This window comes from Fusarium tjaetaba, assembly GCF_013396195.1.
Source record: "Fusarium tjaetaba strain NRRL 66243 chromosome Unknown NRRL66243_c0000265, whole genome shotgun sequence".
In the NCBI taxonomy this organism is placed as follows: Eukaryota; Fungi; Ascomycota; class Sordariomycetes; order Hypocreales; family Nectriaceae; genus Fusarium; species Fusarium tjaetaba.
This window is the reverse complement of record NW_023501461.1, coordinates 36757-54175: the sequence shown is the minus strand read 5'-3', so window position 1 is coordinate 54175 and position 17419 is coordinate 36757. Positions and strand designations below refer to the sequence as shown.

Genomic DNA, 17419 nt, shown 5'->3' with positions numbered 1-17419 from the left:
TTCTTATAAATGTTCGTATGGAAGTTCCTTACGAGGCAGCCGAGACTCTATACGTCGGGGCGGTGGTTGCACCGAACAAGGCACGGTCTCACAAGCATTGACGCTTTGGTAAAGACTGTCGCTCGTATCCACTTCACCGCCATTGATTGACTTCGAGGCGATAGATGATCTACCATGCACAGAGCAGAATGGAATATGTAAAAATGCGATGCTATAGAAATCAATACCATACGCCAAATCCTGTTAGATAAGGACTGACAATAGTAACACAAAATATCATACAACGCCTTTAAGATTTATACTCAATTGGGGTCAAAGAAGATCTTAGCATCGTTTGCTACATGATTCTCAATGATTTTAGCACCCTAGACTTCCTAATGCTTCTTGATTATTGGTGATTTACGAGTTCATGAATGAGATGTTCAAGGAAAAGCATCATCCTACGATACATTGCATACTGCAATTAGGTGCCAGAAACTTGGCCGTGATTTTACTTCGAAATCAGAGTCCTTTTGAGAGTTTAGTTAATACTATAAAACACACTGACAGCGATATCTGCCGCCCGCACGAAAGCTGACGCCTTAAACAGGGAGGAAAGAAAGCTCAAGACCTTGGCCCTAAGCAAAACTTCAAGCTGCATCCCAATGGACCTTTTACAAGCAAGTGCCCTGGCGTTATTCACCAATGCAACTCGATCTTCTCACCAACAACTTTTGCCTTAAACCACTACACAATCTCGATCTTGTCCTGAACAACCTTTGCACCCCGAAGGACATCACTTTGAATCAAGGTCTCAACCGCCCACCAAAGTCCAGCAGACGCAAGATTCCGTGCGATGCACTGTCGCGAGCCAGCTCCGAAGTAAAAGCTGTCACGCACCATCTCCTGAGACGGATTGAGCCATCGCCCTGGCATGAACTGACACGGATTTGGAAGAACTTCGGGATTATGGTGCAGCATGAATGCGCCGGCGCTGACACTGGTACCAGGCTACCAGCTAACATGACATCAACAACTTGAGCTATAACCTCTTGTCGACAAAGTCATAGAACCGCCCTGGTAGGTGGAAGAAGCGGACCCCAGCGACGAAGCTATGGATGAACTCGGTGACGTGGAGGCGACCATTACTGATGCCGTGAAAGCATTCGCCAAAGAGGTACACAGCCACTGTATCTAAAGGGAGAATGTGAGACAGGTTGAGGACATTGACTGCAGCACTGTTTGCTTCCTTCATACCTCCGGCGCTATATCTCAGCCACAAAGCATCGAGAACCTTGTCAACGTCCGGTTTGCCCTTTGCGATTCGTTGATGGGCGAACATGGGCGCAACGGCTTTGGCCCTCGATGCCCAATGAACCGAGTCCAGAGCCGAGAAAATAGTCTCAAAGCCATTGACGCCGTAATTAGATGACTTTTCATGTAGCCGCCGTTCTTAATGTAGATAAGGCTGAGAGCCGCGCCATCAGATACGTCGACTTCATTGGGAGCAATTGTCACAACCGGGCCATATTTCTTATGAAGCCTGTCGATAACGCGGCTTTCAACTACTGTCCAGGTGAGCTACCTGAGCCACCAGAACCAGATAGGGGCGAAACGGGCCACGAGAGGGCCTAAGGGGCGACCGAGGGGGTCATTGTACAGTCGCCAGAGAAGGGCAGTCAGAAGCGCCACTACGATCGCCGCCCTGACGCGTAGGGGGCTGGCGAGGCCTTGGACACAATTAGATGGGCCGACAGCCGTGATGTTTGAAAGGTGAAGGAGGTTTGCGGGCAGAGAAGAAACGGCGAGTCCGAAGTGAAATGAACGAGGAGTGAGGTCAGCTAATAACGGGTGCAAGGCGGAGTTGAGGCTTGAAGCGGGGTGCGTTGGTGGCGCCCGGCTTTGGTGTGTATTAGGTGATTGTCGTTCAATGCACCTATAGCCGTGTGCAATGGTTACTTGGTCCAATAGGCGTGTCTGACACTCTATTGTGCTGCACCTCAGTATTATGGAAGAGGCAATGTGTAGGCAGTCGCGTGTTGGAGATGCCCACATCCATCCATTAGGCTCAAGCAAGATGCAACAATTGGACATGCCAAATCGTCAATCGTGATCTTTAGGCAAAAGGGTTGCCTTCGGCCTACCATAAATACAAGACGTGCCTCTACACTTCTTGTTTTCTCCTCAGCCTGATTCTGCACATCCGATGAAGTACTCTGCACTGTAGCACACCACACATATGCAAGTGCACACCGGTCATCCACTGTCAGACCAATAACATCCCGCCTTCCACTGTAACATGAAGTCTGCAGTCGTACTGAAACGTCTCATACGAGACATGTGCACGCCCGTACGCCTCCACTGCCTGCGTTGCCACAAACTTGCGACTGCCCTGTGTAATACTTGGTAGGCTCCTGTAATACAGGCACTCACTACCGCTGTGACGACACCTGTATACCTGAGGCTCACTGTAGCCATACTCCAAGCATCCATCTAATTGCCCTCCTCAACATCCACAATCTCTACACCTACATCCATCCCATCACCGCTTCCATTTTAGCCGCTTCTCACATGGTAACAAAATTACAATCTGCCTTGCATGCATCCACACACAATCCGACACTATGAGTTTTGGTTTCTCCGTGGGTGATATGCTTCACCTGATTGAGCTGGCCCAGAAGACCCGGCGATCATTCATCGATGCGCCAGCTCAATTCAGACAAATATCCGAAGAGTATCACAGCCGTCGGCCTGTATTAATAGAGGGTGTTTGACTGACACAGAAAACAGAGTTAGAACTCTCTCAAACATCTTGCGCGACCTTGAAGACGTTAATCCCCAGCGTGCGCTGCCAGAGGCTCTATCCGATTGCCTTAGGGACATGTCGACGCTTGCACCCGCTTACTGGGGGAGAGAAAAGCGGTTTTACTCAAGTACCACGCTCTAGACTGCGAGAACGGTAAAACACAAAGAATATGGTAAAAGAATTCTTTGGGAACCCGATGACATTAAAGATATGCGACCGTGATTAACCTCCAACACTGTCTTGCTAAGCAACGTCGACGATACATTGAATGGGTACGTGGCCCGCTCATCCCAGAAGAGACAAACTGACGAACCCGTAGACACTCTCTTGTCGAGGTCCAGGAGGGTATTGACCGGGTTCATGATTTTAATGAAGGCCAGGAGTTCACTACTATTACGACATGGCTCTCGTCACTACAAAACGCAGCGCAGCATAACGACGTATTAACCAGACGCCACTCCGGCACTAGGAAATGGTTTCTCACCTCTCAGCAATATGCACATTGGCGAGAGTCAACTCGAGGCACCCTGGTCTGCCTTGGTCTTCCATGTGGAGGCAAGACCGTCATTGCTGCATCTATTATAGACGACTTACTGCATAGGTTTGAGCCAGAGGACATAGTCGGCGTCGCGTCAGTAAACTGCAGTTACAAACGACAACATGAGCAGAGTGTTGAAGCTTGTATGGCCAGTATGCTCAAACAGCTTGTCCAGCAATTGCCCAAGATGCTCCCGAGTATACGCAATTGTATCACCGGCATAAGAACAACCAGACAAGACCATCTATGGATGATATTGTTCAGGCACTTCAAGCTGTCACTGGCTCTCGTGAGCAGGTCTACTTGTTAGTAGGTGCATTGGACGAGTACCCCATGATGGCTCGTGACTTGACGAACTTCTTGAATGGAATCTTCCAGCTACAGTCAGAGCGCAACGTTAACATTCTAGCAACATCGCGATCGAATATTGCCGGTATCAGGCGTTACTTCAATAATGGCATGTAATTGAAGATCAGCGCCCGAGAGAAAGATGTGCGCCCGGTGTTGGAGAACGCAATGCCTGGGATGACGAGCTGTATCTCGAGCAAGCCAGCTTTCCAGAAGCAGGTTGTTGAAGTAATTGTCAAAGCTGTCGATGGAATGTAAGTTTGTAGTATATCGCACGTTAGCCAAATTTCCATGCTCAACAGCCAGGTTCCTCCTCGCACGACTTCATCTTGATTCGCTGCGCGATAAGGTGCGGCGAAAGGAAATCCTCAAAGCACTCGAGTCGACGGGTGTAATCTTCCCGAGCTTGAAGACCTGTTGTCTTATCGTGAAGGGCTTGTTATTGTCGACGAGAAAAGAAACATCATCAGCCTCGTACACTATACGACCCAAGAACACCTTGACCAAGTGAGACATAAGTGGCTTCCTAACTCCCACAAAGAGGTTGCTCTTAGCTCTCTTGCTTACCTGCCATATGACGACTTTGCCGAGGGTACCGGCCAGAGCGACAGTGTGTTCGAGCATCGCTTGCATAAGTATATACTATTATACTACTGTGCTAAGAACTGGGCCGACCATGTGCCCGATGCCCTCGATGAAGAAGTCGATGAAGCAGCTTTCGAGTTTCTTGAAGACGATCAGAGAGTCGCTCATGAGGTACAGGTGCGAATGGTGACGGGCTACCACTTCCAACGTTACAATGCCAAGGCGCCCATCAAGATTGGTGCTGTTCACATCTCGGCACAATTTGGGCTTACCAAGATTGTGTCCCAATTGCTTGACGGTGGCGCAGAGGCAAATGTCAAGGATGACTTGGGCAGCACGCCGCTGTCGTATGCTGCCGAGTATGGTCACAAAGAGGCCGTGGAACTGTTGATGAAGCACACAGACACGGATACAGATTCTGCGGACGAACAAGGCCGTACGACTTTGTCGTGGGCCGCAGGGGCGGACATGTCGATGTACTCCGTCAATGCCAACTCGAAAGACGATAACGGACAGATCCCAATCTCATGGGCAGCGTGCGAGGGCCATAGAGATGTGGTCGGGTTTTTCATGACTCTCGATGACGTCCAGATACATTCTGCAGATCGTCGTGGAAATACAGCATTGAAGTGGGCGGCGCGAAATGGGTATGGGGACATTGTGCTGGCCTTGGAGGCGAAGAGCCAACGGGGTGGTGCCGCAAGACGGATATCACTATTGGATACGGAGTCTGATACTGCGATGGAGAATATAGGTGACACACCAGCGTCTCACGTGCATGAGACAGCGCGAAGGAGCGTGGTAGGATGTAGTTCGAATGATTGGGACTCGTATACAGACAGTGGCCTTTGGAAAAGTTTTTAGAAAATAATTTATCATGATTTAACGACATAATGAGTGTTTATATATATAGCGGGAGAAGAAATAAAGTCTCCGAAGGCTTCCCATCAATCCTGCATGCCTCCCTCGAGATGTCTGATGTCCAAGGCATAAGACACCACCGCTGGCGGCTAGACTAGATAGAAAACGTTGGGTCGTTTTCCTACGCAGAGCCTCGTCTCCCTCATCCAGGTAATTATAACAGATCTCATGTATTGCTGTGGCGCATCCAACATAAGCTGACCAATACCGTTGCTGGAGAAGGGATCAGGCTCGGAATGTCTTGTATGACAAAGTGAGGGGGAAACGATGGTATGCAACCATTTCGTGCTGTACTACTCCAGCCTTGAGACAAAGCCTAGATAACAAGGCACAATGTTGCTTGGCGGTTTGGACAGGGCCGGTGGTTGTATGTACTGTACACCCTGTTTGGTTGTATCGGCCTCTGTAATCGAGTTTATGGGCTAGACCAGCCCAGAACCTCGGGATCCCTTATCAATGAGATTTGACAACGTCATATGACTGACAAATACTTTGGCAAGAACTCATCAGGTGATTCGCCGCGTTACTCATAAATTAACTCAGTTGAAGTAAAGTTTGCAGCAAAACATACGTAAAGACCAACGATGCATCAATGTTTTATTGACAGCACGTGGATAAGATACTTGATTAGTGAATAAAATTATATGTTATTCTAAATATTCAATCTAACTACCCTGCAATCAAAATTGTTAATTGCGAGGCGAGGAAACGACGCTTCAGCCTTCCTCAGAGTTCGCTGGGCATAGGCGCCCAGGCAAGGCCTTTGATCGCGAGAATGATAATACTTGTGGTCGTATTTTATGTGGTAAACTCCGCATCCCGAAAGTATGTCACAAACATACCTTAAATGGCGACAAGTATCCTTTGGGCATGGAAACATGCCAAACTTTGATACCACATCGCCTCCTCTAAGCTTAAGGTTGTGCTATAACAAGATTCAGACCAAGCCAAGGAAGAAGCTGCCCAGCCCTAACTCGATTAAACCCTATAACAAGAGTTTGAATATTGAAATGACTTTCTCTAAGCCGTATTTATGATGGCTACCGATCCACCCTGCAGACATTCCATCCAAACTCCGCATCGCATATGACACCGTTGAATCTCTCATCATGGCACCACGTATTTCTCAAAGCTTGAGAGCCCTTGCAGGCCCTACAAGAGGTACCCGCTGGACGACAAAATATAGCTATCAGCCCAAGTTACCATCGAGTCTCAGCTCATCTTCCTGGCCCAAGACGGCATCGATCAGACTCTATGAGAAATTGCAGAGATGTAAAGAACTGCAACGAAAATACGAGGAACAACGAAACAGTATGGAGGAGTCGAATGCAAAGATTCAAAATCACTCATTGGAGAGCATTGAACTTTGCATAACTCTCACGAAGTGGCTTCGCAAACAAGTGCAGGAAGACTGTAGGAGCTATCCCTACTCTCTGTTGACAAATACTAACATTTCTAGATGATAAACTGCCTTTGACTGTTCGGAGACTGCTGGAATTCCGCCGAGTTACTGGGGAGTATGCTTCCCGGTGGCTTGGAACAAGGAGTGAGGAGTGAGGACAGGGTGTTCGACGAGTGTTCCTATTTTCTGCTCATGACATTTCCTACATGACGGCCAGTAATATTAAGTTGAAGCAAGCTTTGGGGTTTCCTATTCCACCACACGCCGCTAAATACTCTCAAACTCTGAAACACCTTGCCGGTGACTCATTTTCCACCTGCGAAAGCTTATCCTTTGTTCTCAACTCATGGTATAATATCTAAGTTGTGAGCTAGATGTGCTATTTGCAGTTAAGACCTGTGGCTGAGAGCTTAAAACAGCAGAGAGAACTTAGTAAGAATTAGCCCACCAGCCGGCAGATCATTTAAGGGAAATGCGAACCAGTATAAATGCCCCCTTCCCTCCAACGTGCCCTTGTATACATGTTTCCCCCCTCCCATTCCTGCATCGCGACACTACCTCCTCGTCGTCTATTCCACCATGCGCTCTCCATCACCGAACGAAAAGTTGTGGGATAGATTGCCTAGCGAAATTCGCCTTCTCGTCCTCCAAAGTTTGACGCAGGATGGCTCCTCGCTAGCTTGCCTGGCCGCCGTATCCCGAGCGTGGCAGACTGACGTTGAGCGATACAACTTTTCTCGCATCAGATTAACCCCCTCGCGCCTCATGGACTTTCGCTCCATGGTCCATCGCAATCAGGGCCTCGTACGCTATATCTGGTTCTGCTTAGAACTAGATGAATATGATTGTACGCAGTGCGCGCCTAGCGGCGGTGTGCTCAGGGCCGACGAGGCGACAGCGGCAGTGACTGTTAGCGACACAGAACACCGTTCTATTACCACAGCCTTCCAGGTTTTATTCTCTGTTCTCAGTGGATGGGATCAAGACAGCAACTTAATGCTCGACATTAGCATTTACTCGCCCAGTGACGCTCAACATTGGTTTCCCTACCTAACGTTTATGCCTGATAGCCCTTCCAATAGGCTAGAGGGTAGTGGCCTAGAGCTGACCACAATAAACCAAAGCTATCATGACCCTCCTCACGGTTGGGTTACTGGTTTCAGACAATCAGCTCCACATCCGGCAGCGGTCCGTAAAGCTTTCCATTATATTGTCCAAGAGGGACAGTTTGATGATGACGATTCAGAATTCCAATGGTGGGATCAGCTCCCTTCAGTCTCCTCCGTTACTAGTATACTTCTCCGGCAACAAAGTCGCCGTAGATGGGAGCCAAGAGAGCTGACCTATATGCTGGCCCGTTTCCCCCGACTCCAGGAAATCCATTATGAGCCCTGGAGAGAATGGGAGGGCTTTTCCCAGCGCACTACAGATAATGGTAAGTATTATTACCTTCCATTCCTTGATTTTTGTGTATAGGTCTTCGTCATAACTTATGGCTTACCACTTACATTTACGGTCTAGAATATGTATCTCTTTTTGAGTCGATCCAACATGGCCACCATCTTCTTAAAAGGTTGGTAGTCTTTGAGAACTTCAACCAACAGTATCCAGTATTTGTGCAACGATTTCTCGACGGGGAGGATTTGGCTGGCTGCGACACTTTTCGCATTCCATCCCCAGCTGTTGGCCAAATGATGGCACTCACGAGCCTCCCGCTAGAGCATCTCGCCGCTTCCTTTATCATAGATGCTAGTCATTTCTTCGCCATCGACTCCTCTTGGGAATGGCCCAACCTAACCTCGCTGGTATTGACTTCCCAACTCCTTAAGCCGGAAGAGGATTCCACCAAGATAGACGCTCTACTAGAGGCAGCGGCGGTGGCGGCCCTCAGGATGCCACGGCTAGAAACTCTAGAGATTTGGAACGGGAAAAGAGGGTTGGCGGCGCTCTTTCAGCATCGCAGGATCCGCGATTCACGGCATGGTAGGATTCTTTGGAGGGGCACATGGAAATATCACATCACAGCCTCTGTCCTTCAGGCTTGGGAAGCCATCGGAGATCAACATACCAGCTGGAGACTCGATGTGGTCCAGGAACAGGTGGATGAAGCAGCCATTCAATCACATGGCGGTGCATTGCACCACCTAATGCTCTCTGGCCAAGCCATACGCTCCATCTCGTTGCAGCAGATTCGGAGAGAACAAAAGGCTCTAGAGGGCGTGGACATTCTGTCATGATTATACATACTACGTCAACTGAAAGCGGAGGCAAGAGTATCTGCCGTTTGAGGTACTCGGACATAAATTGCTTGGAGGTAATGGAGACATCTAGCCATCTATTTCTCGACTGGAAGCTGCACACTGTTTTCATGAAACAATCTAAACTCCTATATGCTTACCAAATGTCTGACCTACCTTGAGTACCGTCTCAATATGCTGTAAACTCAACTTGACCTCCTCAAATCTCGCAAGAGTCCTCGCCGTGTTCAAAGCATTAGAAATCTCCCGTCCGTTAAGCTTATGGTGTATCAGATCTTCAGCTGCCTGACTACTCAATTCCTTCCCACCAATCTCGGTCTCATCAATGGGGACAGCTTCAAGGTTCTGTTTCCAGATCTGACGACGAACCTCTGCCTCGGGGGGACCGAACGAGAGCGACAGGTGGATGCGGGACTTCATCGCAGCATCGATACTGCTGAGGCGGTTTGTAGTTAGAAAGACAATGCCTGAGAAATATTCGAGATGTTTGAGAAATACGGCTACGAGCGCATTGCGAGTGGTGCTGTTGGAAGTCATGTCTCGGCTCTCGAGGAAGACGTCTGCTTCGTCAAATAAAATGATCGCGTTCCAGGTTGTGGCGTACTGTAGGATCTGTTTAAGCCTGTACTCAAAGGCATATGCTCTTGATTTGTGCGTGATCAGTACATATGACTTGCCCCGGAAAGAGTACTACTCACCTATCGTATCTGTTTAACTCGCTCATGCTTGTGGACAAAAGAGCCTTCTTTGACATCTCGGCTGCTGTTTCTGCAGAAAGCGTTTTACCGGATCCTGGAGTTCCATGCCTGAAAGTTGAGTCAACGTCAATCTTCCTCCAAATACTCAATAACAACTTACAAAAGAACCACCAGTCCTTTGCCCTTTTGTTCTGACAGGCTCCTGACTCTTTCTGGGTGTTTGTGTGACATGACAAGAGCTTTCAAGACTTGCTTTTGTTCCTGATCAAGAATGAGTGATGACCATGCGTTCTCCTTCCAAGTCACATCCCTCAGATTATCAACTAGATAGCGACACCACTCCTTTCGGCCGGTGGAGTACCCCAAGGCATACGGCGGACAGAGGAAAAGTTCCGGATCATCAACCTCTTCAATCATGGTGACGTGGCTATAGTTGTCTTCTTCGAAGGTCTTGCGATCAAGTACAACACGCCCAGTTTCCTGTCCTTGTTAGTATTATTCATGAAATCTGTACGAGTACTTACTGTGAATGGCAGCCAAATGGGCGGATAGTCTGCCATATTAGGATCAAAAAAGTCGAGTGGAGGTTCTTTTAGCCACTCTGCGATGCCATCATAGTCTTTTGTCAGAATCCCGCGATTGATGATGAACTTCTTGCCTCGCTCAAGAAGTTCGATTTCTAGATCTGGTCCACGATCACTGAACTTTCTTGGATATACTGGAAGTCTTTTGATCTTGGCTGGATGGTCTGACGCAAAGTAATCGCTCTGGAAGATGCTAGTAGATCGCTGGGCTTCACCGATTGCATCATCATTGGCGTCGCAGTATTTCATATGAATCGTCACATATGGTCCGCGGTTTCGACTTGTCCCATAAGAGACCTTCTCCACGCGTGATAACCATGACTTCCCCAGCACTTCGCTGACAACAAGGTCTCCGGGACGGTAGATAACCCATGCTTGCTTAAAGGTGATCATCTGTTTCTGGAGCATATGCTGGAGGGTGCGTCTCTCAGGGCCCATTTCCTCTTCCATGAAGCGGAAGAGTAAGTTGAGATGTTGCCGCATCCGAGGAGAGCCAGCCTCATCTCGATAGGCTTCCAGGGGGTCCCAGTAGTGCAGAAGGATCTGAAATGGGCTCTCAAGCTTGAAAGAGCTCTTAAAGTCTGATGCAACTGTTGGGTAAGAGCCGATGACATCTTGGAATGCTTTGTGAATCAGTGGCGAGTTGATGCATACTGTAGTTGACTCGACTTCTCGCTTCTCTGAAAATCGTCTTCTGACAATCAAGGCATACGGGCTGTCCTCGTCATCTTCGGAGTTCTTGGTTGGCTCAGAGTCCTGAAGCTGTTCTTTGCATTGATCTCTGCCCTCTTTGTTCTTGGTATGGTGATAGACCTTGGATTCGCAGATCGACTCTTGGGAGGCTGACTCGGTGCCATTCTCATGACTAGGGTCTAGTTGATCAGAAGTCATCTTGCGGTGGAAGACTAAGAGAATGTTGTGAACCAAGAAGTTGACACTATAATGCCAACGGGGTTTTGTTTTGGTTCCACCTTCAATATAGGTAACGGGCCGAGATCTTGTTCAGGTAACCAATTCGGTCAGCCTGCATGGATAGTGCAAGCACGTCAGATGAAAATTGTATACGTGGCGCAGCTACTGCAACTAAAAGGCCCAGAAGTAAGATTATCTGTAAGACCAACGGCATATGTATTCCTGTTCGGGGTACGACACTAAATCACGCGCAGGAATCAGACCATATGATCGCGAAACATCCTTGACAGCTGAAAAGAACTTCGGAATATGTAGCCAATCGGAACCTTGATGGCAAATGAAAATAGTCTTGGAGGTTTTCGGATATTTTAGGATAAATCCACAATGTTTCTTAACCAATCGGTCTCGACCAGCTGAAAGATAAGTACAAAGGTCAGGGGTGAGCGGGCGGGGTACCTTAGTCATTTTCAATCCCACATTCCGTACATGCATAATGAAACACTCCTGCCTAACCTACACATCCATTCACGAGCAGGAGGGAACCTTTTCATTCTTTTCTCGACATCCTTCGTGACATGAGAAGAAAGAGACAGTAGAATCACCAAAAGCCGGGGCAACCATGTCGACACTCTCTTTCTCGAGAACATCATCCTTCAACACGGCCGAAAATGGAAATTTGTTCAATACTCTCTGCGAAACTGCAATCAAGGAGTTTCTAGAGGATCCCGAGATACTAAAACTCGCTGACAATCCCTTTGTCCAATACGTAAACCACAGAAGAGAGCAGACTGAGAAATGTAGAGAGGAGGAGCACAACGACCCCATTGAAGAGACGCAACAATGCATTCGCGAGGTCGAACAAAAATGGACAGGCAGCAAAGCTCATCATCTGCGGGAAAAGGTGAACCCGTTCGTCGAAAGTATCACTGCCTTGACGAAATCATGCGAGAGCCTTCTTCAGCCTGCACCGTTTGGCGTCGCGATCGCTGTTTCAGGGTTCAGAATCGTCTTGGAACTCGCTACCAAAGCTCATGGCGCCGTGGAAGATATACTCAATGTTCTGGACGAGGTTTCTCCGCTCTTGGACTGCTACAAGATGACCGCGATGTCACAGCAGAGTTCTCCACAGATATCCAAGGCCATCAAGAGATCATACAAGAATATTCTGCAGTTCTGGGCCTACTCAGCTAAGGTATTATCCAAGAGCTACACGAGAGTCACCCTATCTTCGGCAATTAGACCCTTCAAGCAAGAAATACAGACTTTCCGGGAGAAATTCCGCGAAGACTCCAAACAGGTGAGCCAGTTGCTCATCGCAAGTATGGCAATTGAGAGAGCAAGGGAAAAACAAGAGAGAACAAGAGATGAAATCCTGAGGTGGATAAGAGGTGGCGAGAAAGCCGAGTCATTTGATGCAGACAAGGACTTGGAATTAAGGAACATGAGTCGCACAGAGGGCACCTGCACATGGTTGTTTGAGAGACAAGAGTTCAAGGACTGGAGAGACGCCAAGAAGAATTCTGTGCTTTGGTATAATGGACCTCCAGGCTCTGGCAAAAGCGTTTTGGCATCCGCGGTCATCAACCACCTGCAAGAGCAGCTTGAATCAGAAGTTGTTCACTTTTTCTATTCGTTCAGGACAGCATCCAAGCGACAAGAGACTTGCGGACTACGATCTATCGCTCTCCAGCTTTTGAGTAAACTGGACGTGGCCTCGAACCCCTTGAAAGCCGAGTACGAACGGGCGAGGAAGACCTGCAAGCACGAGCTGACCAACAACGATGGAGAAGTAATGGTCAGACTTCTACGTGCACTGCTGAACCACAGCCGCTTTGCCCAGGTTTATGTGGTTTTAGACGGGTTGGACGAATGCTCAGTTCGAACTCACGGCAATCCTTTGTTCTACAGCTTGCAGCAGCTTCTCAACTTGGATACGCTTGGGACAGTCAAATGGTTCCTTACGAGCAGGGACGTTCCGGAGATACGGTCCGTTAAAGACGCTTTCAAAGCCGTCGAAATTAGGCCAAACCTCAAGGACACTTCCAAAGACATACGTTCCTTTCTCGACGCCCAGAGGATCTGTCCAGCTCACGATGAGCCCTATTTTGACACGGACGAACATAACTTTCTCTATGCGGCGCTGCTCTGTGAGATTGCAAAGAACAAGGCTTACAGAACTAAGCAGGGAACCATTGACGCCCTCCAAAGCTTTCCCAGAGGTTTGGAGGACTGCTATATCAAGTCGTTGGCCAGGATTGCAGGACTACCCTATCATAAACAGGATCTAGCCAAGTAAGTTTGATACGAAACAATACATGAGCCTTGGTGACTATACGATGGCCAATGATATTAACATACTGCCACAGGCGAACCTTTCGAATCCTCACATTGTCGGAAAAGGAACTTACGCTACTGGAACTTACTGACGGCCTCAACCCTTATGCCGATCCTGCCAACGATACAATCAAGCCCAAGGAAGATGCGATTCAATTTTACGATAAAGTAAGGGACGTCTGCAGCCCTTTGATTACCATGGAAGACACAAATGGTTCTCAGAAGATCTCACTGTGCCACAAGTCAGTCAAGGACTTTTTTATCGACCCGAAGAACAAGGACAAGATCGAAGAGTACCTGCCAGACTTCTTCATCGACGAGAACAAAGCGTTGGAGGAGCTTGGAGTCAGTTGCATCGAGTATCTCAGCGAGGAACGATATCAAGATCCCTCTGACCTGAAAGCGTTGGTCACAAGGTCGGAGTCATCGTACAACAACGCTTTCCTCCGATATGCCGCCGTCTTTTGGCATATGCATATGCAAAATATTACTCCAAGCTCTGAGACCCTGAAGATTGTTGAAGACTTCCTCAAAAGCCCTGCATTTTGGACCTGTATCTACGTACAAAGCCACGCAGCTCCTCATCTTTTTGCAAGGTACAAGCGGGAAACAATTAATGATTATAAGCAGATCCTGGGAACCATACCGAACGCGGAACTTCAATTTGGACTTCCTCTACCACCATGGAAAGAAGATTCCTCGTCTACTGATTACGTATCGCTGGACCGCTCGTTTTGCTCTTTCGCTTTAGACTGGGGCGAACTTCTTGTTAAGAACCCTGATCAGCTTCATCATGCTGTTCCACTCACTCTTTATAAGCCTAGCTGTCACCTTAAGCCTCCTAGCAGGCTTCAGAAAGTTCACATCAAATACGTTGCCAAGCTACTCGAGTCACCAACCGAGATGCGAGTATTGGAGGCGTCGTTATCTTCTACGGGCAAGAAGCGTGGCAAGACACTGCAGCTTCGGATCGTTCGCGAGGACGGTTTGATGCCCCGTCGCCGGGTCAAAGTGAATCAAGTGGATGTCTTCTCTCGGTCGAAGTCTGATCAGAATAGAGAGGCCATCTTCGACTTGCTGGCCCCTGACAGCGAATGGATCACCACAATTGCTCGAGATAGTAAGGAGGGCGACTCCTTTCTCCAGTGCTGGAAAGTGAACAGTCGCGATTTGAGTATTACTCGTTGCCTTCTGGACGGCAGATCAGTGAACCGAGTTGACCAGGTCCCCCCGCAAGTGTGTAGAGACCTGGAACTGGGCCTGGAAGGCAAAGGACATTGGAATCTGGTACAGCTTGATGTCGTCACACAGCCGACTCGGAAAGACTCGGAGTCAACGACTCGGCTATTCTATTTTCGCAAGGGCCAATGCGCAGTTCATCACCATGAAAGGGCGAAGTCATCCAACAATGTAATCGTCAGCAACTCGGACTCCCAAGACAGTAGTTCAGACTCTGATGGTGGCTCTGGTTGGAGTTCGGACTCTGATGATGACTCTGATACAAGTGATACGCAAAGTATTAACGGAGGGACAAATGGAAGCCAGGAAGCTCCAGATAATCTACATGGAGAGCGCAAAGAGCCGATGACAGAATGTCTTATCATGGCCAATGACTTTGGCAGACCTGTTTGGCAACCCATCCGGACCGACCGCTTAATGTGGTCTAGAATAATAGGCACTCGTCATCCGACATTACCTATTGTAGCTGTCTCTTACAAGCTTGGTGGAGTAGACCTACTCAACGACGAAACTGGCTGCAGTACAAGTTTGGAGATCACGGAAGAGGGAAAAGGCCAAGGAGCAAGGCCGCTGGCAATGTCACGAGGTAAGTCAACTACCTACCTACCCATTCTACGAAGGGTGATGAGGATCCGTGTTGACGTTCAATTAGAGATGCAATTCTCGCCATGCGGGAACTTCCTCACCCTTTTGTCCGTCAGTCTCTACCAGAAGGACGCCTGTGCGGAGTGTCAAGTCACTGTGTCATGCTTCGGGTTTGTTGAAACTGCTTCTGGACATAACCTTCAAACTCGCAAGCATGGTAAACTGGCAAGCTTTAGCTACAGATTTCTGGGCAAGGTTGATGAAATGCCTCAACCGTATATCATGAAAAATTGGACAGCTGAACACGTTGTCTTGGCTCTACCCCCATTGACCTATAGTCCGAAGATCATTAGAATCTCGCTTTCGCCTCCCACAGATCAGATCAACCCATCGGAAAGCTTCCCAACAAGAGCATCGACACTCTCACATCCTGTGTTCTTCCCACAATCGACAATTTCCCGCAACCCTCATATAATGTACGGCGATGGAGGCTCACCTGAGAAAGACAGTTACCTGTATCTCGTCTTGGACACGTCAGATCCATCATCATCATGTTCAGAATCAACGCTGCGCTGCGGACCTGGTCACTTCCGGGGAATGGCATGTCCTGAAAGCTCGTCTGATGACAAGAGGAGAGGGGTCAATGGTCCAGTGGTAATGGGTTGGAAAGTACTAGGTCGCGGTAAGGTCGGAAAAGCTGACGAGGTTGAAGGTCACGGAGGTTCTTCAGAAGAACAGCTCGCATGGCGGGAATGGAACGATGAAGACGGGGTTTCGGAGGATGTCAAAGCCAGTAGGTCGGCTACGGATGAGTATGAACTATTGCGTGGTGATTTTGTGGGAGAGACATACTCTGTCCCTATCCGATCCGGGCTGAATTGGACCAAAGAGGGTGTTCTTAGTTGTTGAACCCACTTGTTATCCGACAGAGGCATGTAATCATAATATTATCGATGATAGAGACTATGTTTCGTGAATGTGTCACGACACTAATCTACTTTTGGTTGAGCTACTATGAGCTTCTGCAAGTTCCGATCACGCTCTGCCAGTGACTCTGCCGTTGGTCGTCCATAAGCCTGTTCTGTCTCCTTCACGATCTTATCCGTCCAGTCTCCATCACCAATTCCCTGACCAGGTTTAGTTGCAGACGTCCCCTTGAGACTAATATCACCTGCATCATCCCAACATGCCTCCATGGTATCAGCCAAATTATGGAGAAATGCTCCGATTCCACCAGTTCCACCAGCACTGTTGTATGTCTTGAATGGCCCAGCTACTGCCCAGCGTGGCGCTATGCTTGCTTCAACGATAGTGTCTAGATCTTCAACTGAGACAACATCGTTTGAGACTAGATGACAAGCTTCGCGGAATAAAGCAAATGCTAGACGGTTTCCGACAAAGCCTTGGGTTTCTTTGTTGATTCTGACGGGGCGATGACCGGAGCCGAGATTCTTGAAGTAATCGATGGCGAATTGAGTTCGTTCTGGCTCTGTATGAAGTGAGGGGACGACTTCAATCAATGGCATTATATGAGGCTAAAAGATCGTGTCAGAGGATAGTTTGAGATGAGGGGTCAGTCGAACTCACGGGATTGAAGGGGTGTACCACGAGAACTCTGGTCTTATCTTCCAGATCCTCCACCTGCCTCGATGCACTTATCCCAGACGTGGAACTCCATAAGTGAGCGCTTGAAGGTGCATACTTAACTACCTCAGCCCAATTCGACTTTTTAAAATCAACACTATCAGGTCCTTGCTCCTGGACGATTGTTGCCCCAGAGCAAACTTCCTCGATGGAAGAGCATACAAGCAGTCTACCGTCAGCAACGAGTTTCTCGACTGTGATATCAGCCTGAGAACTTTCTTTCTTTGTAGATTCAAGATAGACTGGTAGGAGGCTTTCGATATGCTGCTTCAAATCACTGCGGACGTCGTATAGTCTAAGATTGGCGTTTGAATAGCGTAGATGAAGTGCGGCGAATGAGAGGCCAATTGTGCCCAAGCCGATGAGAGCAATGGTTTCCTTCTTTTCAGCTTCAGTCATTGTAATATTTACCGTTGTGATGAATGAATGGTGAATGAATGAACGGCTCAGAAGTTTATGGCGTGATGTAATGAAAGCGCGAATTTTGAGGCTGAAGTCTGGTGGAGAAGAGGGGAAACTGACCCGAGGCTAAAGTGAGTGATCACATTGAAGACGGGCTGTGATACCCGCATAGCCGACTGTACGT

At 48.3% G+C, this 17419-nt stretch overlaps 6 protein-coding genes across 6 annotated transcripts; 3 read left to right on the top strand and 3 right to left on the bottom strand.

Annotated features, from left to right (window-relative positions):
- Nucleotides 1-726: 726 nt before the first annotated feature.
- FTJAE_11021 (benzoate 4-monooxygenase cytochrome P450) lies at nt 727-1321 on the bottom strand (the record flags this gene model as incomplete). Its single annotated transcript, XM_037343922.1, has 2 exons — nt 727-973; nt 1029-1321. 2 exons carry the CDS (start codon nt 1319-1321, stop codon nt 727-729), a joined length of 540 nt encoding a protein of 179 aa, XP_037201934.1.
- A 2518-nt stretch (nt 1322-3839) lies between these two features.
- FTJAE_11020 (ankyrin protein) lies at nt 3840-5120 on the top strand (the record flags this gene model as incomplete). Its single annotated transcript, XM_037343921.1, has 2 exons — nt 3840-3925; nt 4046-5120. 2 exons carry the CDS (start codon nt 3840-3842, stop codon nt 5118-5120), a joined length of 1161 nt encoding a protein of 386 aa, XP_037201933.1.
- Nucleotides 5121-7158: 2038 nt separating this feature from the next.
- On the top strand, nt 7159-8816 carry FTJAE_11019 (uncharacterized protein; the record flags this gene model as incomplete). The annotated part of the gene is made up of 3 exons (XM_037343919.1): nt 7159-7383; nt 7435-8014; nt 8191-8816. The coding sequence occupies 3 exons, from the start codon at nt 7159-7161 to the stop codon at nt 8814-8816; spliced, it is 1431 nt and encodes a 476-aa protein (XP_037201932.1).
- A 98-nt stretch (nt 8817-8914) lies between these two features.
- FTJAE_11018 (TOB3 (member of AAA-ATPase family)) lies at nt 8915-11010 on the bottom strand (the record flags this gene model as incomplete). Its single annotated transcript, XM_037343918.1, has 5 exons — nt 8915-8932; nt 8994-9459; nt 9536-9643; nt 9696-10015; nt 10060-11010. The coding sequence occupies 5 exons, from the start codon at nt 11008-11010 to the stop codon at nt 8915-8917; spliced, it is 1863 nt and encodes a 620-aa protein (XP_037201931.1).
- Nucleotides 11011-11650: 640 nt separating this feature from the next.
- FTJAE_11017 (vegetatible incompatibility het-E-1) lies at nt 11651-16098 on the top strand (the record flags this gene model as incomplete). Its single annotated transcript, XM_037343917.1, has 2 exons — nt 11651-13323; nt 13398-16098. The coding sequence occupies 2 exons, from the start codon at nt 11651-11653 to the stop codon at nt 16096-16098; spliced, it is 4374 nt and encodes a 1457-aa protein (XP_037201930.1).
- Nucleotides 16099-16178: 80 nt separating this feature from the next.
- FTJAE_11016 (hydroxylacyl dehydrogenase) lies at nt 16179-17232 on the bottom strand (the record flags this gene model as incomplete). The annotated part of the gene is made up of 2 exons (XM_037343916.1): nt 16179-16724; nt 16777-17232. The coding sequence occupies 2 exons, from the start codon at nt 17230-17232 to the stop codon at nt 16179-16181; spliced, it is 1002 nt and encodes a 333-aa protein (XP_037201929.1).
- Nucleotides 17233-17419: the final 187 nt, after the last annotated feature.